Genomic DNA, 25,030 nt, shown 5'->3' on the forward strand with positions numbered 1-25,030 from the left:
AAATCAAAAGACAAACAACCCAATTTAAAAAATGGACAAGTGAATAGACATTTCTCCAAAGATACACAAAGGGCCAGAAGCACATGAAATGATGCTCAATGTCTTTAGTCATTAGGAAAATGTAAATCAAAACCACGATGAGATACAATTTCACTCCCACTAGGATGGCTAAAATTAAAAAAAGACAGACACTAACAAGTGGTGGTGAAGATGGGAGACATTGGAACCCTTATGCCTTGCTAAAGGGAATGAAAAATAGTGCAACCACTTTTAAAAACAACCTAGTAGTTCCCCAAAAGTTTAAATATAGAAATATGGTATGACTCTGTAATTTTGCTCCTAGGTCTACCCAAGAGAACTGAAAACACTTCTTCACACAAAAATTTGTTCATGAATGTTCACAGCAGCATTATTCATAATAGCCACAAAGTGGAAACAATTCAAATGTCCATCAACTGATGAATGAATAAACAAATGCGGCATATCAGTACAACAAAATATTATTTGGCCATAAAAAGTAATGAAGTATTGATACATGTGACAACATGGATGAACCTTGAAAACACTATGCTAAGTGAAAGAAGCCAGACACAAAAAGACAAATACTGTATGATACCATTTATATCAAATGTCCAGAATAGGCAAATCCATAGTTACAGAAAGCAGATTAGTGGTTTCCAGGGTTGCAGTGAGGTTGGGTAATGAAGAGTGGGTAATGAGGAGGCTTTCTTTCAGGGGCCATGAAAATGTTCTGAAATTAGATAGCAGTGATGGTTACACACTGTGTGAATATACTGAAAACTAAATTTCAGACTTCAAAGGCTGAATTTTATGGTGTGTAATTAAACCTCAATAAAACTGTTAGTAAGTAGTTCCAGATCCAGCTCAATTCAGGAAACTCTTTTATATAATTTTTGAATAGTCGGCCTCTGTTTGAATACTTGTAAAGGCAACAAGCTCACACTTACACAGGGCAGACTGCTCTGTTTGTGGGTACTTAGATTGTTTTTTCTAACCACTGAATTCCCCAATACCTACCACAGTGCCTGACACAATGGAAGGGCTCCCATAGTGTGATAAAATGTTGGATTGACATTTCACAGTGATATTTTTAAGTGAAAAAAAGCAAAGAACAGAACAGTATATTATGTAATAGACATTTTATCATGATTCCATTTATGTAACTAAAACATGTACATATTATATTTTAATATATCTAATATCTAAGATAGAAAATATGTATCATATACAATCTTTAATATGCATGAAATATTCCTTGATGTGTATTCAAAAATCTTTAAGTAGTTATTTCAGGAAAGTATCAAGGAAAGGGAAGTTGGAAGGGGACCTTTATTTTCACCTATAAACTTCAATACTAGTGTAATCCTTTTTTTTTTTTCTTTTGAGACACAGTCTCACTCTGTCACCCAGGCTGGAGTGCTGTGGTATGACCTCGCCTCACTGCAACCTCCGCCTCCCAGGTTCAAGCGATTCTCCTGCTTCAGCCTCCCAAGTAGTTGGGATTACAGGCACCCACCACCACGCCTGGCTAACTTTTTTTGTATTTTTAGTAGAGACGGGGTTTCACCATGTTGGCCAGGCTGGTTTTGAACTCCTGATCTCAAGTGATCCACCTGCCTTGGCCTGGTTAAAAAGGTGTAATGCTTTTTAATCTTAAGCAACTACATAATTTTAGAAAAAACTATGTTCCTAATGAAATAGAACATCAAATCTCTGATATTCTACTTCACTATATGTAATTTGGTTCTTTATCAGAGGAGAATCCTTAAGAAAAGACACACTGTGTTCTGTGGCTAATACTATATAGGCCAGTGTTCTCAAAGGGCTGTTGGAATGGGCAGCTGAGCTTCCACTCACGGCACTGTGACTACTGTGCTTGTCACTAAAGACCAAAGAGCCTGCCTCCAAGCTGCAAACACCTTTCTTTCCTTACCTGAGCCCTGAGCAAAGAAGCCAGGGACTCCCCCACACAAAGCTCCACCATTCTCTGTCATAATCATCAGTGGCCATGTCAGCATATAGCTTCAGCTCAAGGGCTGTGAGCTAGTGAACTAAGTTACTCACTAATGACTTGGCTACCCCAAACACACATGCACAGTATGTCTCCTCCACGCCAAGCTCTGTGCTAGACATAATGTCTGCCCACAAGACCTTCTGAACATTCTACAAAGTCTTTCAAACCCTAAAAGCTTAGGTCTCTGATTTCAAAGGTACCCTAGAAAGCCCACAACTTTAAGAATCTGCACCAAAAATTCAATACGCTTTGGAGGCAGCAGGAATTCTAGTATGAATATTCAGTGTCAGAATAGCATAGCTAGCTGGTCCCAGACTCAACGTTTTACTGGAAGGTATCTGATTCAACTTATCTTTACAGATGGAAAGAGACCAAGAGGAAAAGTGACTTATTTAAGGACACGTTATTAGGTCATGGCAGGATCAGGTTTTCTGGCCCTAATCCAGTTTTGGTTGCTTTTCTCCCAGCTCTGTGGCTTCTGACTCCCTCCAGTAACTTCTTGGGCCATCTGTAGACTCACGCCTGACCTCCTCTCCATCATCCCCATCACATCAGGACAATGATTCTGCATCCTATCTTAACTAAGGCCTCTGTGGTCCATGCTGACAGCAACCAGGGCCTTCTCTCTGGCTTCCCCCCTTAATATTTCAGTGGGTTTAGGCATCTGGAGTGCGGAGCTGGTGAATAAAGGATGGCAGTGGGGTAGGTGATGTCTGGGAATATTTAAGACTGAGCTTGCCCAGTAGCCAGAGGTGCCAATAGCCTGACACATATTTGGCACTCTTGCTCCTGTTCCTTAGAATCTAACTTTTCCAGAGCCCGGTCCTACAATACCTCACCATGAGAATATGACTATGTCATCTCAATAGTTAATTCAAGCCTGCCTTCTGGATCTTCTCCAGAAGCATCCAGACTCCTAGTGTGTCCTAGAATGAAAGCAGGGTGGAGCTGAGGCCTCCTGACTCCTCACACGCTGCATGGATCCAAAGCTCCCTCCCTGGGACTGAAGGCAAAGACAGCAGGAGGTTTGGAGGATACCTGATTCTTGTAAGAGAGGGAAAGAATGAGGGAGAGTGAGAGGGAGATAGACTGGAGGAGAAAGAGAAGGGGGAGTGGAATTCATTATCTGATTATTCCTTATCTGATTGTCCAGGTGCACACAGTTACCATGTTGCTTAGAAATGCAAAAAAAAAAAAAAAAGTCATTTAATTACCCTCTCCTCAACCACCTCTCTCTCTGCTTAACAGTAGCGATTTTAGAAGCTATTATGAATGCTCTATTTTAGAAGACATTTATAATTATGAATGCAATACTGCAAGGCAAATCTGTTGCAAAGTGAACTTGAAGATCTTGCAAACCACACAGGATTTAATGGAATCAATTTAAGGCTTGTTACAGAGCAGAACTTCAGTCTGCCCACTGGCAAATGAGGATGAAGCAGTATTAGACCAGTGAAGAAACAATGAAGAGAAAATCAACAGAAGATGGCAAAATCTGCAAGTGATAATAATGTGAATACCAAAGGGTTAAAGGAGGCATTTGGGTTAAACTGTTAAGTTTTGATTTATTTTTACAAAAATGAGGATTTTTAAGGTAGTCCTAAAAAATCAATCACAAAACAAAGAATGCTCCATTGTGCTGTTACATCATTTTGTCAGCACAATTAAGCCAAAAAGTCAACACTCCTTTTATTCCATGTTTATTCTAAGACTTAATGCAAAGTTGAAATTATAATCTAAATATTCTTAACTAAAAGGTGAAAACACACTTCATTTCATAATCTACAATTTCATTTTAAAGGTAAGTTCCCAATAAAACTTTTTTTTACCATGACATTTTACACCCCTGCTTTCAGTGGGGGTGACCTTTCTTTAAAACCAGTTGCCCCCAGTAATGAAGACCTCCTGAAGGTTCCTCTGTCCTTGGTATAACTGCCACTTCTCTGAATTATGCAGCCTCAGCCATGATCCCGTGATAGGTGGTTATAGAAACACACAAGTAATAGTGGCATAGTTAACATTACTGAGACCTATCTATGTATCAGGCACAGTTATGAGTGTTTTATGAGCATTAACTCATTTATCCTTCACAATAACACTGAGATAGACGCTATTATTATCTTCCTTTGGCTGATGAGGAAACTGAGACATGGAGAAATTAAATAGCTTGCCCAAGGCTACACCACTAATAAGTGATGGATGCACTGTGGTGGCTGCAGAGCCCTTGCTCTTTTGCACAAAGCCCCACCTGTACCATGTACATTTAGACTTGCTTCCTGTGGGAAAGAACACTGTTTCTCCTTAAGGAAGGAGGGCTGCTTCTAGGACAGTTCCTGACCCTGACTCACCTGACGGTGTTTAGGTTCCGATAAAGCTGCCCCAGGGACTCCAGCAGCCTCCCTTCCATCTCCCGGTCCCTGAGTTGCTGAGCCAGGGCCAGCCAGTGCTCATGGTAGGTGATGCATGCCTCAGGGTTTGGGGACACAGAGCTGTAGAAATGGCAGAGGGATTTGGTGGCCTGAAGCTGACCTGAACACAAAGCAGGGACATGAATGAGATGACTTTAGATAGGAAATGGATAAAACTTGCTCCAACACTTTTCTCTATAGCTTCCCAGCAGCATGGGACATACTTACTCTTTAGATGTCGATGCCTTAAGCCAAACAGCAATGCCATTTCATAACAAAGAAGGCCATCGGTCAGCTGGTGTCCAGACACCAGAACTTGGGCCAACCAGAGAAACACCTGTACTAATTCCATGTCTGTCTCCTTACTGGCCTGAAGTTCACAATAGAGTCGTACAGCCTGCAGGAGATAGTTTCTGGCTGGATGCTGAGCCCAGGACTTAAGGCTCAGGTGGCCAAGATTGGCCATAGCCACTGCCTGGTTATGCACATCTCCCACCTCCTGGGCTCTGTTCAAGGCCCGAAGATAGCTCTTGGCTGCCCTGTTCACCCGACCTTCACCTTGGAGTGCAAGTCCCAGGAGGTTATAGACGACTCCCCTTTGAGTGAGACTCTCTGTCTCCTTCAGGGAGCATAGCAGTGGCTCAAGCACGTCCAAAGCCTTCTTGGCCTGGCTGGCTAAGAGATAGGCCCATGCCAGGCAGAGAGAAGACTCAAAGGATTCCTGCTCACCCAGCAGCTGCCCTAGCACCAAGGCCTGGCTCAGGTAGTGGATGGCACCATCAGGAGACCTGTGCTGGAGGTACACTTTGGAAAGGATGAGACACAGGGCCCTCTGGGTGCTCCGGTCTGCTAGTTCCTCACAGGCAGCCAGGGCCTGTCTGAGCATTGGGCAGGCCAAGGCAGAAACTTCACCCCAGCCTGGGGAGGGAAAGCCAAGGAGCTTGGTTGTGTTCTGGAGGACCAGGTGGACCTGCCAAATAGGAAGAGACATCCCTTGGGCACTCTGGATACCATGTTGCTGGACAGAGGCCACTGCAAGGTGTGGAAGATATTTCTTGTCATACAGAAAACTCAAAACACTGGCCACAGCCTCAGAGGCAGGAGGGTGTCCAGAGAGGAGCTGCAGGCGCTCGGCAAAGGGCAGGACCTCCTCATGCCGGCCTAGGCTCAGGAGCAAGCGGATGGCCAGAAAGCAGGCCCTGGCCTCCAGCAGGCTGCTGCCCACCACAATCCCCTGTCGCAGCACGTAGGCCACCACGTCGAGTTCATGCTTGGCACTAGACTCACGGTCAGGCAGGCAGGCCAGCAGGGCACCTGCCTTTTCCAACAGGGTGGAGCCTTTATGTCTCAGCCTCTGTTTCAGGTAGATGGCAGCCAAATTGATGTACAGAAAGGCCACCAAGGACAGGTCCTCAAATGCTCCATTGAGAATGTGGATGGCCTCCTCAAAGTACACCCTGGCCTGAGAGAGTTTGACCTTCCTGACGCTCAGCCGGCCCAGGAGGAAGCAGAGCCGGGCATGGGCCCAGGTCATGTGGCTCTTCTTGGCCCACTTTCTTGATGCCTCCAGGTAGGCCACAAACTCATCCTCCTCAGAGAAGCTATGAAAGGAAGAAGTGAGGAAAGAGAAGGAGAAGTCATAGAGACTTTTAAAGTGGTCAGCATAACCTTCATGATCCAGAAAAGACAATATGGGGGCGAAGTTCTCAGCCTCCTCCTCCTGACCAGTGCTTAGGTCCATGAGCAGTTCCGGGTCATCAAGGTCATCAGGCTCCGGCAGGTGATAGCTGTCTGAGGTGGCTGAGAGGAGCTCCTCCTCCAGGCTGGAGTCCTCAGAGCTGCTGGACTGTCTGGAGCCCACGGCCTGATGCTCTTCCCAGGCTCTGCCAGGCCTGACCTCCTTGAAGCCTTCAGGCTGGGATGCTGTAAGGACAGGCAAAGTTGAGCAACCTTGGGCACCTGCACCTAAGGTGGCTGCTCTTGGCAAGAGGACAGAAGTGCTGTCCTCAAGGATGAATGTCAGGTTCAGCATGATCGCTACTCACCACTCAGATCATTTGGAGGATTCTGGATGGATTCAAACCCACCTAAGTAGAGATGAAGAACAGGTCTGGTGTTAGGTCAGGATGGGCCACATGCCCATGCCTCCAGGTGTACCCCAGACCAGTGGCCTCTTAGGAGACTTGGTGTTTAAGACCTTCAGTCATCATTAAGGAACAGGGCAGAATTATCCTTTCACCATCATCTTAAGAGCTGCAGGGGCCTAATCATCTTGTTTAACCCATGCACTTTACAGTTGGGAACCAAGGTATACGTGAAACTCAGAGTCCGAGAAGAAAAGCTGGAAACACAGGCTCTGTGTCAAGAGGTGTGGGTACCATAGGGGGGTGGGGGGTGGGGACAGTGGGGGTTGTGATAGAATCTGAAGATCAGAGAGATGCAGCTCCCAAATCTCTCAGCGAGTTCACGATGGAGCCAGGACACAACTTCCGGCACAGAGCATGTGGGAGCACATGGTGCTGCCTCCCACTTCCAAATGTATCACATCTTTCCTTCTTGCCTCCTCCATTCGTTCATCATTCATTCACTTGGCAGACATTGGTTACATGTGTCCACTGGGCTGGACACTGTTTTTTTAAAAGTGGCAGGGGCGAGGGGCCAGAAGTGAAGGGCGAATAAAAAGGAGCAAGGATGCATCTGAGACTGAAGTAGAGGATGGGAGAATCTGGAGTGCAGTTTTAGACCTCTGGGGTTTGAGGTAGCTGTAGGAGCTCTAGGCAGATAATGATGTAGGTCTGGAGCCAAGGAGAAAAACTGAGACTTTGCAAACACAGGTTTGTGACCCACAGCAGGTCACAAATTGCTGGCCAGAGTCCCAGGACTAAATGTAATCACACAGGTGAGGCATTTGGGGGAAAAGAAAAGCAGTAGGGGAGTGAGGGAGGGGGAGTTTGTTAATAAGCCTGGGCAACCCACTGGCAGCCAGTAGCCAGTGAGGGAGACTGAAAAGGCACAGTCAGAGAGAAAAGGGGGTTACAGAGGCCAAGGTGACTTAAAACATACCCACCTATTGCCACCAAGTGCAACCGGACTAGGTAAGAACCAAGAAGACACCTTGGGTTTGGCAGTGAAGAAGTGACCACTGTTGGCTAAAGCAACCACAGTGGAACTGTGGAGGTGAAGGCTAGCTTCACACTCCACAGGATGGCAGCTGCTAGAGGGAAGATTCTACCTCTTCTTAGCAGAGAAGTAACAACTGTCTGTGCCACCACCCTGAGTTCTCCAGTGAACTTTGAGGACCAGCAAGCCCCTCACCAATCAAACCTTTTCCTGCTGTTCTCCAGGAGGGCTTCTCCAGAATGTCATTGCAGAACCTCCAGATCTGTAACCCCCAGAGGGTAGAAAGCCCTGCAGCTAAAGATGGAGAGCTATAGAGCTTGGCTAAGGAGAGCTGTTCAAGTGCCCTGGCCTCTCTGATGTGGAGGGGTACATGCCCCTCTTGGGCCACCTCTTCTCTTCTGGCCAGGACACCAAGAGTATGAGTGATGCGCAAGTTACAAAATGGTGTCCCCTCTCTAGGAGGAAGAATTACAAAGGGCCATCCTTCCCTAGGGTATAAGCCTTGGGGAAGCTGCAATTTACCAACAAGATGTTCTCCTGCTGCTTGTCTTGGTGCTAGGGCAGCCTACACAACCATAAGGTGCAGACTGCACACTGCAGAGCTACACTCCTGATCTTTGAGTGAGAGTCAAGTGCTCGCTGGGGCCTCCTCTTGCATCCTCCCCACCACTGGACCAACAGCTGGCAGAAATCATGATCCAAGTCTGCGCCCAGGCCTTCTCCCCAAGGAACACTGCTAGTACACCTCAATTTTCAGACAGCAGACTCCCACCTACTGGGCAGTGCTTACAGCTCTAGCTTCCCGCTCAACCTCATAAGGCAATATGATCTGCTTGTGGCTTGTGGCAAGAAAGCTCTGCTAGGGCAGGGTGCTGATGCCTGAGGCAAGTGCTTTCACAAACACTCTTTTTGCACGGACAAAGCTCTCAACTCCCTGCTGTACTCCTGGGAGATGGCCTGAGGGCCCCTTCAGCAGAATCTCTAGCTGTATCCATAAAATATGGATCATCTAATCTGGCTACACAACAGCAGACACAACGTCACCATCAACAAAGAGATGGGAGAAACAAAAATTCTTCCTCAAGTCACCATCAATGAGAAAATATACTCCCTGACACAGAGCAGTAGGCCTTTCTCAAAGCAAAGGAAATGAGTATCATTCATTCAGTCAGTCAGTCCTTCAGACACTGCTGAAAACTAGTCAGTTTGTCAGAGGAATCTTTCACAATTGTTGAGATCTGTTTCCATGACACAGAAAACACCCAAGACTAACACACCCAACAACTCAAAGTCATTTTGTGTCGGGGGCAGTGTGGTAAAGTGGACTGCTCTGACTAGCAGTTCTTATCCTAGCTCAGGCATTAATTCCTTTGGGCCTGTTTCCCAATCTGTAATGTGAGACAAGAAATCATCTCTTAAGGCCTTTTCACAGCGGTAACATTTACAGCCCCACCCGTGTCACTGGGGGCCTACTTCAGTCCTAGAAGGTACCTCAGCCAGGACTCAGGAAGTTCTCCTTCCCCAAGATTAGGAGGGAAGACCCAGTACAGCTGACCACCCATGATATAGGTGAGTTGGTTTCATCATGTCTCATAGTTCCCCTGCAACCCCAGAATTACCTGAAATCCAAAATGAAATGCTGCTAAGCAAATATGATTCAGATCCTCAACAGAATAGTGGTCATGGCCACCCAAATTTATGGATAGGATTAGAATTTAGGGGTATTCTATTCCTGGTTAGGGGCACTATCTTATTGTTGAGGACCCCAGGCTTTTGAAGGTGTCTGAGGACCAACACTCACTGAGCCGGTAGACAGATGTGATGTCAGTGCGAGCAAGAGTGTGGAGAAAGCTGGAACACTCAGTCTGCTTATCACTTCCCAGGGCCAACAGGGAACATCTCTCCTCATCACTGAGAAAGGCAGAGTTCCTGCTCCTGCATCGGGGCAAAAAACATAGAGACAGATTAGTGCAAGGCTTCAGACTCCATCTCCTCTTCTCTCCACACTAGGATGTAGTGGAGGATGCAGAAAAGCCATCAATCCACTTGCCCGTAGATGAAATTAGATTCCTCATCTCACCGTTGCATACTGTATTTATACCGCCAAAAAAGAAGAGCTATTAGCACATCATGCTGGGAGAACTGAGGGATGTGGTTGTCCAGTAGGTCAAAGTGGGGATGAAAACACCCCTCCTCTTAAAACCCCATCTCCCAAGAAAAACAAAGCCCCTTCTCTCAACCTGTACCCATTTTTTGAGATCCCATGGTACCCATTTTTAGTGGAAGAAAGAGGAATTGATTGCCCTACATGGAAGGGTTGAAAAGGGACCATTAAAAAAGTTTATTTGTCCTTAGGTTATTTCAAGAAAAAGTGAGGGACAAGTGACACAATCTAGAGGAATAATGAAGAAAATCTGACCAGAGTCAGAGGAATCTTTCACCATTGTTAAGGTCTGATTCCATGGCATAGAACAACAGTTTAGTCAACATTAAGAGGATTGGAATCGCTAAGGGAAAGAAGTGGGTAAAAGGAAGATTAGGGGAGCTGAAAGAAATGATTATAAACAATAGAGATCTTGATACTCATGCTGTTGTATAAACTAACTGTTAAGCCTAATTTGCTTACTAGAGATTTGTTACAGAATTAAATAATTAAAAACTAGAAGTGCCTTAGAAGCTACTGGATTGCATCTATCTGAACAATTTTTTAGGCCACTTTTAGTTCTAAATAGAGAATGTTTTAATGTCAGAACCCATTTTTAAAACAAAATTAACTTGGAAGCCCAGGAGTTAATAATAGCTAATACTTTGGGAGGAAGTGGTATGAAGAGCCAGATACTCTTATTTTATTTAATCCACACATTTGCCATACCAGGCAGGTACTACTCTTATCCTTTTTACAGATGAATAAACTGAGGCACAGCAAAATGAAGTTGGTGGATAGGGAGTGGTAGAGCAGGACATAAGAACTTCTCTAGTTAAAGCATTGTTCAAGGAGGGGATGGGATGGGGGTACTGTAATCAGCCATTACCATTTGTCCCCATAACTCAGGTAAATGTAGTTTGAAAGCCCATGATGAGAAAACTATTAATAGCACCACATTTACTGGGCCCCCATCTCCCTGGGCTGATCGCCAGATTCCCCCCAACACCACGGAAGCTTCTAATCTCAAAACAGCATGTAATTGAAATCTACAACTAAATTCAATTGGGATAAATTGAGCCCAAAGTTTTATAGATCTCTTAAATTTTACAATGTATTCCTAAATTTACTATTTCATTTACTGTTTATAACAACTTTACGGTGCGGGTTTTTTTAATCCATGTTTGTAGATTAAGAAAAGGATTCAGAACCATTCAGTGACATGCTAAGAATTGCAAGGCTAGAAAGTGGTAAAGCTGAAACTAAAACTGAGGTCTTCTACCTCTGTGTGCATTGCCTCACAGCATCTGCTAAAGTCCTGAGTTCCAGGACAACTTAGAGAATTTAGAATTTAGAGAAAGGCCAAGAAGCTTGACAAATTGCATTAGAGATTTCCAAACATGAAAACTGGGTTAGAAGAACATGGTAAAACTTCCGGCAATATGGCAAGTTAAAGGGCTCTAAAAGGGCCACTCTCCCCCATATCTATAGAAAAATCTGTAACAAAGATGAATATTTTAGTACATTCTTTAAAGAAAGAAAGGGAAATCACTGGAAGCCAGTAACAAAAGCAAAAACCAAACCCAGATTGGCAGGTTAGAGCAGATGGCCCAGAGCTCCTGTTGGTTTCAGGTGGCACTTTGGCCTTCAGAACTGGGGTTGACCTTCTAATGTCCACCCCAAGAACAGGAGCTGTGATTTAGACCTGCCTGAAGCAGGGAGCCAAATTAAACTCCCTGGAGTCTGAAAGGGTTCAACTGCTGTAAAGAGCAGATTGGAAAATTTCTTCCTACCTACTAAGAACACACTTTTCATTTATTTGAGTTCCTGGAAAACATCAAACACCTAGGCTTATGCCATTGGGACGTGTGGGATCTGAATTTACACTACCTGGTGTTGGTATCACGATCCAAGAATTAACAGTAAAAAATCAGTCCTGGATCATTACTCCCTAAGGTTCCAGGAGAAGCAAATGCAAAACCTAGTCAGCAAGGTTTTCTTCAGCCCAGGATCCATATAAAGCCCATCTTTTAAAATGTTGAAAATTAGTTCATGTAACAAAAATACAAACCGTGCAATAAAATGAACTATTCATAAAGAGAGCCAGCAGATGTACAAATAACTATATTAACACTACAAAAAACTAGAAATGACAATAATCTGAAGAAGAATGTATATGAACAATTACAAAGGTGAAATAATAAGAAAAAATGAAGCTACAATGAAAAGATGGAACACTGTGAGAAGAAACAGCCATATATGAAAAATAGCAAAATACAAATCCTAGAAAATGGAAAATAAAGGCACAGAAATTAAGAACTACATGAGTGGGTTAAACAGCAAGTTTAGTCATAGCAGAGGTGAGAATTAGTGAAACTGAAGATCATGTCAAGAAAATCAATCAGAATTTAGCCTGGTGTGACAAAAAGATAAAAAATGTAAAAGAACTGATTAAGCAAGAATGAGGATAGAGTAAGTCCAACGTACCTCTAATAGGAATTCCAGAAGAGAGACTAAAAAGAATGAGAGAGAGGCAATATTCAAAGAAGAAGGACTGAAAATTTTCCAGAATTGAAGAAAGACATGAATCTTCATATTGAAGATACACACCAAGTCCTGAGCAAAATAAATAAAAATAATATCATTTTTAACATGATGTCCATTTCTTTATGCTTACAGGTCTTTTAAAGTTCTCTATTTCTCCTACACCTCCTTTCTTGGTTTAATTACTATTGACAGCTCAATTTCAGGGAATGAATGAATTAAATATAAAAGATAAGATCATAAATTAATGAAATAAAAACAAAGAAAGTAGATGAAAATAATCAAGGCAAATGCTGTCATTAATGAAGTATCATTATAAAAACAAAAATCAATAAAGATGGTCAACAAAAGAAAAAATGATTCTCTGAAAAGACTAACAAAATGGACAGGGCCCTGGCAACATGGATTTGCAATTTTATAGTTAAAGTTATTTTTTCCTGCAAACTTTGAAGATGTTATGCTATACCTAGCTAAATTATCATTCAAGAGTATATTTTAAGTATTATATATATTTAAGAAGGCCAAGACTCAGGACTGAGAGTATTTGTAACCTACAGATCTTCACTGAAATAGCTACTAAAATAGATCTCTATGAAGAAGAAGTGGACAACTTGCTGTCAATATGTAATAAAATATATTACATGTAGACACATCATGCAAAGAAACGGCTATGAGACCAAAATTATTAGTAGCAAAAATAGATTCCACAAGAAACTGAATTATAAAGACACAAGCAATATGAAGAATAAAAGAGGGGATATAACAAAAGAATGTTTTCTAACTGTAATACTATAAAATACTAGCTTTTTTCCTATGTTCTTTTTTCTGGTTTTGAGTACATTAACTTATCAGTCTTACTTATTTTTTTAATTTAGGCACTTAAGTATACACACATACTTTAGGGAGTAACATACAAGCACAAAAAGAGAACCTACACGGAGAAGATGGAGACTTCAGCAAAGGTTGAATTACTTCTCAGACCCTGACACCCAGCGAACATAGACGAAGAGTGACACCCAGTGGCCAGTTGGAAGGCAGCATGCAGAGACTTCCGCTGCTTGCTTGCGCAGAGTTGGGTCATTCCTCTGAGCTCAAAACCCAACCCATGGTTGCTGTGATTCAAGGAGCTCTGATATCTGGACAGTGCTTTGGGGGATATGCAAGGAGCCAGTTCCCCTCTTCTCCTTGTGCCACCCCTCCCTGTTTTCTGGCTCATTTTCCCCTTCTGTACCAATTGTGCAATCTCTGGTGCATTGGGTCCCACAACTGACCAGGCACAGGAGAATGTCATAGTCCACTTCACACAGCACGGAGGACGCTGCTCTTCAGTGTGAGAGGACCCCTTACAACTAAGCCAGTGAAAATGTGATGACTGAATTAACTCAGTAGTGCTGACTTACTGTCATTTGAGGTAAATTAGCGTGAGGTGCAGAAGTCCAAATATAAATTATGAAAATGACACCTGTCCCCAATATCCTATCAAAACTGCCTCTCAAGATCACCACCCACAACAATGGCAATGGCACAAACAACAAGAACAAGTGCCTGTGGATCATACACACACACACACACTGTGCCACGCACCATTCTAAGGGCTTTGTGTGTATTATTAGTTCATTTAAAGTCACAGCAATCCTATTAGGCAAGTGCTAACATTCTACACATTTTACAGATGAGAAAACTGAGGCATGGAGAGATAAATGAATATGTCCAAAGACACAGAGCCGGTAAGCCAGTGGAGGTACAAGCTGCACTCACATGCTCATGAATGCCTTTTGGGCAGCCTGACTCCGCAACTCTGTAAGCCATTTAGCTACTGTGCTTCCGGAAGACCTCCCAATGGCCAGTCCAAAAGGCCTTTCCTCATCTGGCCCTGCTGTACCTCTCTGATGACAGCACAGGTGTCAGCCCCGCCTCCCCCGCAGCTTGTTTCTTCCTTTCTGTGGCTCCTCTGTCTCCTCTCTGCGTTCTCTTCCTCCGCTCTGTAAATGGAGGCATCCTCCAGGGTTCTTCCCCCATTCCTATTTTCCATCCTCTTTATTCTTTCTCCCTTTCCCTGGGACTTCTCACCAGAATGTATTGGATTTAACATCAGGATTTAAAATCACCAGGACATTTAACGAGAGCTCACTGGATTTAATGTCAGGATTCTAAGGTTCCAGAGGGAAGGCCTTGGGTTCATCCCCTTCACCCCGGGGTCCTCAGCTCCCCCTGTGGTAACATGAAGGGGTGGCTCAGAGCAATGTTCTCACCTTGGCTGCCCACCAGCCACACCTGGGGAGCTTTTATCAATATCATTGCCCAGGCCCCATCCAGACCAGTTACACGACAGCCTCTGGAAGCAGAACACAGGTATCCATATTTGTAAAGCTCCTGGAATCTTTGACTTCCTGTCAATTGGTCCTCAGCAGTGGCCTCTCCTCTCCATTCTCATCCTTTTCTGGGTGCCACCCTAGGCTTCTTGCTGGTCTCCTGCCTCCAGATTCCCCCTGATGATGCATGCCTCCCCCAAAGCCAGGTTTCATTTCCTAGAGAAAAGGTCCAGTCATATAATATGTCACCCTTGCTCAGAGACATGCAGTGGCTCCCCATTCTCTGCCAGGTTAAGGAGAGGGCCCTGACACAGGCATTCCCAGGTTTCCAGAGCATGGACCCACCTTTGCTGCACCAGTGCCCTTCTGGTAACTTCCTCCCAACTACATGAGTCGTTCTTCAAGCATTGACTCACTTTCCTACCTATGACCTCTTTTCCCATCAACATCTGTTGAAATATTTTACATTGTGCAAAGCTTAATTCACACGTCACCCTCTTCATGAAGTTCTCTTGATATCCTTTTCTTCCTTACAAGTCCCGATAGTTCTCCATACCTCTCCAGGAGCTCAGTGAGTGGTCTTCCTTGTTTATAGTTATTTGGACTCCCACATTTCTACATAGAAAAAAAATAACCTTCTGTCTCCTCCTCTCCCCACGAAGGGCAGGGCTTACAGGGAGCTTCTGCCCCTTGGTCTACTCTCTTCATTGGCTATTTCCCACAGGAGAAAAAATTTCAGTCTCTGTTCAGATCGTTAGACATTTCTTGGGCCACATTTTCCCAGTGTGGGGAGCTATGTTGTGTCAATGTTAGGAGCCAACTCTCCCTTTCCCCGTATACTTCCTGAGCCCAGGCTTTCTACTGTTTCCTAACCCCACATCGGAAGCCCACTCCAAAAAGATGGAGCAATACCCCATATCTCTGTCCTTCCATGACAGGGTGGGTGGAGCAGGCTGGTCACCTTCTCCTGATTGGCTAGGCAGATGGGTCTGCTCCTCAGAACCAGCCTTTCTGGATTAAAGGCAGAAAAGAGCAAGAAAAGCACTCTGCCCTCCTAGCCAGTGCTGAAGTCATACATTGGCATTCAGCTTGAAAGCAGAATGAGTGAAGATCTACATGGGACCTACCTCCCAGCCCTATGTGGGATCAGCATGCTGCCAATCTATTGCTCCCTGTGTGTGCCCTTCCTCTGAAGGGGACCTGTGGTTAGACAGGGTGGGTAGCAGGATCCAAGTACCAAAACCACACCCTCAGTGCCTAACAGCACACCCTTTGTCTTGGAGTTTTGCTTCCCTCCTTGCACAGAGGAAGTCCTCAGTGACCACCTGTTAAAATAAACTGAACTGATGCATTCTCTCCTTTCTATCACTCTCTGTATCAACCTTGGTGTCAGAATGTGCTTTTGTGGCTCCATGTTACCAGGGCATCCTCAAAGTTCAACTGCAAATCTGCTCAAAGAGGGGAGGGACCCCTGGGAAAGGCAGCCCAGCTCCAGGACATGCTCACTGTCAATACTCACATTGGGGAATAAGAATCAGGATCTATGTTCCTGGTGGGGACAAAGCCCACTTGTCCTGAACTCGTCGACTTTCCAATGAACCACTGAAGCCCAGGTATGACAAAGCCAATGATCTCAATGCTTTCTCCCTGGTAGAAACTCAGTTCATCCTTTTCTCCTGGCTCATAACCCTTCAAGGCCTTACAGCGTCCTCTGCCTGTAGAAAATAGCACACAGATCAGCTACAGAAGACATGAACAGCTGGGCCTCCCATCACCTTCCAATGCAATAGAAAATGGGGGGTTCCCAGACTTTAGAATGTCAAGGACCAGTAACATTTCACTCCCTTCCCCACCCAAAAATTGGCAGGAATGACTCAGGACAACTGGCTTTTCATTTTGCCAAACTAGGACATATTTTTAAAAGAACTACAATCCACTTTTACCAAAGAAAAGATGTTTTAACAAACACAAAAAAATTCTCAGATAGTGGATATGCCTTAAAAATGAATAAACATAGCTTATGGGAAACTGGAAAGCTCACTGTATTGTCCTGGTTTGTCTGATTTTGCCACTGTCATGTAAATGCTTTGTCATGGTTGGCACAAATCCACAGACCAGTGTGTGAGAAGCACTTGACCAGAGAAGCTCTCCATGTCCTTCCAGCTCCTTTGGCCTCTATGACCCTCAGTCTCCCCAACTGGAAAATGGGGATAATAGGAATACCTGCTGCTTATAAATATTAAAGAGAATCAAAGAGATACAGTGCACAATGCCTGGTACCTGGTCAACCCTCAATAAACATTAGCCTCATTACCACTGGTGGAATAGAAAGCTGCTAATGACTTAGAAGGATCTAAAAGACTCCCTTTCTGACTATGGTACTCAATCTGATAAATTGCCTACCTAGGATCTAGCAATGACCTTTTGATGAATGTTTTTCTGTCCAGTTTACAAAGTACAATTTGCACTCACTTTCTCAGGTCTTCTCAAGAGCTTCAAAGGGCATGGAAACTATCAGAATCCCCTTTTCCCAGATTATGGAGGGAGAGAGAGGGTATGAGATTTGTCTAAGGATCTTATGCATGGCAAAACTGGGTCTAGAGCTTAAGTCTTCAGGCTGCTGGTTAGCCTCTCCATTAATCCTACCCTGGTGGAGATAAAGGCTTTTATGTGCCTCAGTTTCCACATTTGCTTTAGCTTCTCTGCTAAAACTACTAGCCTATTTTTTCTGACATTTTTGGTCAAGTTTCTAGATTGTGTTTTCAAGATCAGAAATTCTCACTGTTTTGTGGGTTGATGGGATCTACCATGTGTTAAATATCTACATTGTAAGAGAAACTGTGCAAAGTGATTTATGGATGTCATTTTGTTTGGTTCTCATAACAACATTTAAGTTGGTTTTATTGTATCATTTTACTAATGAGGAAGTTGCAACATAGGGCAGGTGGATTGGCCAAGATCACACTGGTTTTAAGTCAGGGAGCCAGAATCTGAACCCAGAACAGACTTCAAACCCTTGCGTTCTAACTACAAGTCTGTACTGCTTTAGGAAGCTGAAAATCTTGTTTGTCATCAGTAATTTATTAGATCTGATGTCTGGGTTCCATAATCCTTCTATTTCTTTTTTTGTGTTATTTGGGCTCAGCACTTATAAAATTGTACTTTGTAGTAGGAGTGTGTGGGAGGGGGGTGAAGGGGAGTTCTAAAGATGAAGATGAACAGAAGGTATTTCTAGATGTCTAAAAAGTGTTGACTTCATTATCCAGTTGATATGGATCTACAGTACTTACAGATATGTATGTGTATACACACATACAGATTACTTAAATTGTGTGTGTGTGTATAATTCATTTATTCAACAAGTTTTTACTGAGTACCCTTATGTGCCAGGCATTTCTACTCTTCCTAAATTCAAAGTTAATTTTACAAAACTCTAAGGGAAATTAGAAAATGTTTTGACCAGAGATTGAAACAGGCAGCCCACAGGCCGCATTTGGCTCACAAAACATTTAATTTGGCCCTGTTTTTTCACTCATATATCTTAAAATCCCTAATTATTCCTGCCATTCCCTAACACCTTCCATCCAGGCCCCCTAGCATCTGTGTGTCCTGCCCACACCTGCAGGCATTTGTAGCTGCCTCCTGGATTGAGACCTCTCATTTCACAGGCAGGGAAAACCATGTGCACAGACAGAAACTGGCTTCCCTAAATCCAGCTCCTAGCAGAGACGAGACAGAAATTCACATCAACTGACTCCAAACCTGCAGATAAAATTGAGAGGCAGGACAACATTATCTCCCTAACAATACTATGTTTTTGACTCAGCCATACCAATCTGATAGGAGCCTGTCCAATCCCTCTTCCTGGAAAGGCCACAGCTTCCTGGATAATTCTTTAGGAACCACCTGCCAATGAAAACATGGGGTTTGCAAACACGGATTTCAAAAAATTGCAACAATTAACAGAACAGTCCATCAGAATAATGATGATGATGATAAGTATTGTTTTTTCTCTTATTTAAATGATGGCAAACATTTATTGAGAACTTACTTTCTACCAGGACCTGTGAAAACGTGAGAAGTTAGCGGACCTGGGATATTTTGTGGCTCCGAAAGTAGTTTGTCAGTTAAATAACTAACAAACAATCCCTTTACATTTGAACTGTCAGATCTCTGCCAGAGCCACACAGGTCCATGGTGTGGGGTAATGTTTACTGTCAATCTGTATATTTAATTTTATCATATCTTCCAGCAGTATTTCTTAAACTTTAGTGTGAAAAGCACCTCCTAGGAAGTTTATTTAAAATGCAGATTCCTAGACTCAACCCCAAGAGAGTCTAAGGAGGCCCAGACAAGTGGTCCCCCGTCCATACATGGAGAAACACTACATTGGTGGTCATATGGTATATTTGCTGCTAGGTACAATGCCCATCTGAAATTTAGAGTTGTCTCCAATTTCATCAGATTGTTAAAATTCTTGGTTGTTAAAAAAGAAAAGAAAAAGACAGAAAGATAAAGACCCACCCAGAATCTGTTCTCTCCTCCACACTATGGATGCCCATATCTGAAAGCATGCCTACTCTGTTCTGTGCAGACCTCAGTTGGCTCTGGGACTTGCTCCCAGGAGGCAGATGGCTACTCACTGGTGGAAAGGGAGAGGCAGAGGCTCCAAGGTTGACACCAGTACCAGGCCCCGCTGACCTGTCACCAAAGACACGCCTTCCAACTCGGACCCTGCTTCTGCCATCTTCACTGAGATTAACTCATTCTTGCAAAGTGTCAAGCATTCCCCTTCCTTCTCAGCTGGTGGAGTCACAGAGCACAGGGCTCTGCAGAAGAAGTGGCCTGTGGATAATGAGAAAAGCTATGGCTTTCTAAGGAGTAGCAGGGAGTAAAAATGGATTATCACACAAAGTAATGTTTCTATCCAGAGCTGGAGTACTTTTCTTCCTGGAAGTAAAGTAGACATTTCACAGGGGAGACACTAAAAGAGGCCTTATGATCCCAGGAACACTGATATCAGGAAGAAAAAAGCCATTGAGAGGGAATTCAGTTAAAACAGACACCAACATTTCTAATAATCTATGAGAAAAAGGCTTAAGTGGGACTTTATCTTGAAAAAGAGATGAAAACTTATGAAAATATATTTATATTTAATAGAATTTCATTTATTGTTGCAACCTCATGATTAAAATTAGAACCAAAAAAGAATTGATTAAATTAGTTTGGGTGAATATAATTACTCCAATAAGTTTTATAATAGCATGATATTAAATTCTTTCCTTCATGCAATATTTGTGCAATGCAATCATAAGAAGAATCCTTTTTGCAAAAATATCATATGCACATCTGGCTCTCTCCACGTGTCTGTGATGTCATCAGGCTTATCCACCTCATAGTTGTTAATTGGTAGATGATAACCTTGATGGGACTCTCACCTATAAACAGATCAAGAGGTGCTCCAAGAGGTTCCTCAATATCACTTTCCTCAATTTCATAAAAAACTTCAAGTTTTGCAACATTTGCAACTTTATCTTACAATCAAATTTTATCACGTGTTTGGAAAAGGGTTTCTCGATTTTGAGTAGACATTAGACTTATGTGGAAAACTTTCCAAAATATGCCAATACCTGGGCCCCCACCTTCAGAGATTTAATGGGCCTAAGTGGAGCCCTGGCATGGGTATCTTAGTAAAACTCTCCAAGCAGTTCTAACATCAATCAGTGAGACTGACCAGCACAGCTGTTCGTGTAATGTCAGTGTTGAACTCAGAGGAATGTTCGAAGTACTATTATAACAGGTGGGTTCATTTGTGAATATTCCATGTTTGAATGATTTTTCCCTCCCTTTGCATCCTGCTTATTTCAGGGCCTCTGGTAGCAAATATCTGAATAAGATCCCATCTCTACCCCTATGCCGCACTCACCTTCCTGTATCAGGAGTCCCAGGTATATTGTTTCCAGGTGTTTATCATCTATAGACACTTGGATCTCTGTATCCTCCACCAATATGCAGTTAAGCCAGTACTTGTGGTCAAAGAGGAGATGTTCCAGACACATGGATACGTAGCCTAAGAAGTCAAGCCAACAAGATTTCTGAACAAAATGATTTCTGACATAGCTGAGCACAGAAGAGAGTGAGAAAATTCCTTCCTGAGCTTGATTCCCAGACCACAAGCCCCAACCTGCCATTTAACTGAAATTAAAACAACATAAGAGGCAAAGCTAGCCATTTTCTAGAATGAGTTGAGTCTTCTCAACATCTGTTTGGAAATACAAGTCATTTCTAAATGTTATTTACCATTTCAACATATTGTGAGTTTCCATAAATGCATAATGAGATGCCCAAAACCAACTGCCTTTTTCTAATACAGCCATGGAGGTCTCCAAGTTTACAGTGTTGACTATGGGGATTCCTAGTGCCCCCTTAAAGTTCTCCTGACCTGAGGTTCAAACTACTGTGCCCCTGATGATGCAGTGGCTGAGGAGGTTCTACATGGTTCCCCCTCGGTGAATTTCAGGAGTCAGGATTTGCTTCCACCCACCAGCTCTGACCCTGCCCTCCTCCAATGCCCAGAAGATCTCTCTGGTAAAAGCAGACTAAAAACTATGTAAATCGTAAAACTCTAATAATTATACATAGTATTTTAAACATGGCCATAAACATGAACTACTCATATTACTCCTCTTGAGGCTTCTTCTTTTTCCTAAGATGCAAAAGCCTGTCTGTTTCCATCCTGACTGTCCATTGTGCTGATCTAGGCCTTATGTATCTTCTATAATTGCACTTTTGAATTTTAATGTGCACACAAATCATATGGGGAACTTAATAAACTACAAATGCTTAGTAAAGTTCTGAGATAGGGTTGAGCTTCTCCTTTTTTTTTTTTTTTTAACAGATCCTATGTGCTGCCAACGCAGCTGGTCTATGGAGCACAGTTTGAATAGTGAGGACGTCTGATGGTCAGGAAGGAGATGTGTAGTGTGGAGAGCAGATCTCCAGACCATAAGAGGAGAAGATATACCTTATGTTTTCCAGTCATGAGTCGTCTTGACCCTCCACCCCTGCACAAAATCTGTCCTTGTGTATGTCGGCATGGAGCCCAGCATTTTCTGGGAGATATAAAACAACCATCAAATTAGGTGGCCTCTTGTTTTGTTTGGCTTCACTTTAACTTCCGCATTATAAGTTGTTCTGTCTGGAGAAGGCAGGTGAACAATTTCCCACCACAGTGGAACTGATGCTGCATCCCAATGTCCTTCTTTACCTTCTAGAAAATGCTGCTGCCTTAGGTTGCTATAAGCAGATAATTTCTCTATTTCTTTCTTTAACTCTTTTCCAAATACATGCAATAAAACATCTGGAACTTTGCTATTGACTATGTTGAGCAGCTACTTTGACCTTACTCAAGATTAGTTCCCTATAGTTTAAAACACACACACTAGCACCAAGTTCACATCCATTTCAGTACTTTGAACTTAGTAGATGACCAATAACTGTTTTCCAATTTATTGTTTATCTAATAAAAAAAGATCTCCCTGGACACAAAAAAGCAAACTTCATCATATGGCATTTTAGAATAATAGTTAATATTTGCCTTAGATTTAGTTTGAGGCACTTTGTGATATTTCAAAAGTTAACCATCTTTTTTAAGGCTCTATTTCTCTTAATTACCAGAGCCAGGCCAATTCCTTCATGTCAAGCCCTACAAATTGGCTAAATTGTGGAGAGGTCATCCTCCACCTGCTTGCTTTGTACCATACCTAAATTAAGGTAGGTGGAGAACTTCCAGATTTCCTCCATGGTCTTGAAGGTGATGAGAAACTGAGCCCTCTGAGACTGGATACTGACCAACCTTGCTGAGAGGTCCTACATAAAGGAAACAATGAGTCAGCCTGGGATGACAGAAGTGTCCCATTAGCAAGCTCGTATATAGACCAAATACTCTGTATGAATTTCTTGATTATGGCATTGATTTTTACATCACCAAAAAATGGAAACAACTTAAATATTCATCAATAAGAGATTGGTTAAAATGGAGTACAATTTATCCATAAAGTGAAATATTGTATTATGCAGCCACAGAAAAGAAGAAAGAAGCTCTTTGTGTACTGATATAGGCTCCAGATATAATACTGCTATACAGTGGCAGCAGCAAAAAGAAACCAGGGAATAGAACTATGGGCAGAGAATGCTACTTTTTGTGTTTAAAAAAAAAAAAGTGTATGTGGGAGGATAAAGGACGCTGATTCATAGAAGGCATCCTGAAAGCAAATTTGATTGTGAGTCTATGTCCAATGATTATTTTTATTAATACAAAGCTGAAAACAGAAAAACCAAAACACACAAAAATAATCATCCCTAGTCCCTACTCCTAAAGATCATCAATGTTAACACCTTCATGTAATAAATTTGAATCTTTTTTCCTACACAAGTTTCCATATAACTATTTCACATACATAGAATCACATTGCATAAATTATTTTGCAATCTTCTTTTGCTGCTAAGCAATATTTTGCAAAGCATCTTCTACATCATCACAAAGTTTACACCATTCTTAATGGTTATATGTGCCATTGTTGCATTAGCATAATGAATTATTATCATTTTCTTATGGTTTCATGTTTGGATTGCTTACATTTTTTAAAATCCTAAATGGTACTGTCATAAACATCTTTATAGCTAAATATCTGTGCACATTCTTAATTGTTTTAACACAAGTATTTCTAAGAGGTGCAATTGCAAATGCAAGGATATGCACATTTTCAATCCTAAAATGCAGTCACTCAACTGTCCCCCAGGAAGGCTTTCCAATTTACATGCTCACAAGGAGAGCGACAGGAAGACTATAAGCCTCTTAGAGTTTTTTTTGTTTTCTTTTGTTTTGTTTTTTTAGACGGAGTCTCGCTCTGTCGCCAGGCTGGAGTGCAGTGCAGTGGCGCAATCTTGGCGCACTGCAAGCTCCGCCTCCTGGGTTCAAGCGATTCCCCTGCCTCAGCCTCTCAAGTAGCTGGGACTACAGGCACCCACCACAACGCTCGGCTAATTTTTTGTATTTTAGTAGAGACGGGGTTTCACCATATTGGCCAGGATGGTCTCGATCTCTTGACCTCGTGATCCACCCACCTTGGCCTCCCAAAGTGCTGGGATTACAGGCGTGAGCCACCGCGCCCGGCCTGGTTTTTTTTTTAATACCTAAAAAAAAAAAGCAGGTCTGAATCACTGCCCAGACTTAGTTTTCCCTTAAATCTGTTGTTTTTCCAAGCCTCCAGAGTTGACTATAACAAGTGATGATCAGAACATCCCTCCACCAGGCCAGGTCCTGTCATCAGTACCAACTCCAGGAGCTCTATCATAAGGGAAACTTAGAGGAAGAAGAAGATAGAAGAATCCAGAAGAAAAGCCCCAGTTCAGTAAAATCAGAACTCTGGGGTTCCTTCTGCCATACCAAACGCCAGGAGGCCCCAGATCCATCATTAGGGAAGGGGTGCTAGGTAAAAATCAACTTACAGAGAATTTACTACATCCCTGGCACTTCACCCAGAGCTTTATGAGCAATATGTCATTTAACTCCCACAAAAGCCCTATGAAGAGAATGCAATGACAGTATTTGGGCCATTCCAAAATGTGCTTTTATCACATTTAACCACTTCTGAACTAAAAGATAAGGAAGTATGTCATCAACCATAATTGGCAGCATTTGTTTTCTTTCTTGGACGTACATAAAATAACAGTGCATTTTATAATCAATGGCATCTTAGATCTAACGAAAAATGGCATTATCCCTGTTGTATATTCAAGGGGGCCAAGGCACAGAGAAGTTAAGTAAATTGTCCAAGGTCACCTTCAGGGAGTAAGTTGCAGAGCCTTGATTAGATTTCAGATCTAGCTGACACCAGCCTCAACTGTAGCCCACAAGTATGTCTGAGTCAAGCTTCAGCCCAGCAGACCAGCTCTCTCAATCAACCCTGCTCCTGCCATACCAAATGAGACTCAAAATAAAGGAAAATCTACGGTACCAATAGCAGCCAGTGTCTCCCAGTTCCTGAATTCCAGGTATTAAAAAAATAAAATAAAAATTCAAAAAAACGTAGCTACTATTTATGGAACACATATCACCAAACACAATGCCAAGCTCTCTACTCATACAATCTCGTTTTCCCCCTGAAAAACCAGACATTATCTTTTTTTGCTGCATGACATTTAGAACACTTTTCTCCTTCAGTTTGTACCAGATTCATGCAGAAACTGTAAAAAGTAACTAGAACATATTAGTTTATGTAAAGTAATATTATCCTTTCCCTACCTCTAGTTGAAACAACTTTTTTCCATTTCTGACTTTAGTCCTCCTACTTAATACATCCTAAACTGTAAATAATTTGATCATACCATTCTTCCTTGGTTTTAACAAATGAAGATATTATCTACCTACTATGAAAGATGAGAAATTGGTTTATTTACTTTATTG

At 42.6% G+C, this 25,030-nt stretch overlaps 1 protein-coding gene across 2 annotated transcripts in view; it reads right to left on the reverse strand.

Annotated features, from left to right (window-relative positions):
• SH3TC2 (SH3 domain and tetratricopeptide repeats 2) overlaps positions 1–25,030 on the reverse strand; it is a 62,631-nt gene that overhangs the window by 21,589 nt on the left and 16,012 nt on the right. For both annotated transcript variants that reach the window (XM_054488709.2, XM_054488710.2), the window contains 9 exons: positions 22,326–22,431; positions 20,489–20,632; positions 19,206–19,407; positions 18,395–18,468; positions 16,082–16,277; positions 9,365–9,498; positions 6,489–6,530; positions 4,672–6,366; positions 4,384–4,564 (listed from right to left, as the gene is read on the reverse strand). In XM_054488709.2, the coding sequence (XP_054344684.1) occupies positions 4,384–4,564; positions 4,672–6,366; positions 6,489–6,530; positions 9,365–9,498; positions 16,082–16,277; positions 18,395–18,468; positions 19,206–19,407; positions 20,489–20,632; positions 22,326–22,431 (2,774 nt within the window). The remainder of the gene's footprint in view (positions 1–4,383; positions 4,565–4,671; positions 6,367–6,488; positions 6,531–9,364; positions 9,499–16,081; positions 16,278–18,394; positions 18,469–19,205; positions 19,408–20,488; positions 20,633–22,325; positions 22,432–25,030) is intronic.

Source organism: Pongo pygmaeus, chromosome 4 (assembly GCF_028885625.2).
Source record: "Pongo pygmaeus isolate AG05252 chromosome 4, NHGRI_mPonPyg2-v2.0_pri, whole genome shotgun sequence".
Lineage (NCBI taxonomy): Eukaryota > Metazoa > Chordata > Mammalia > Primates > Hominidae > Pongo > Pongo pygmaeus.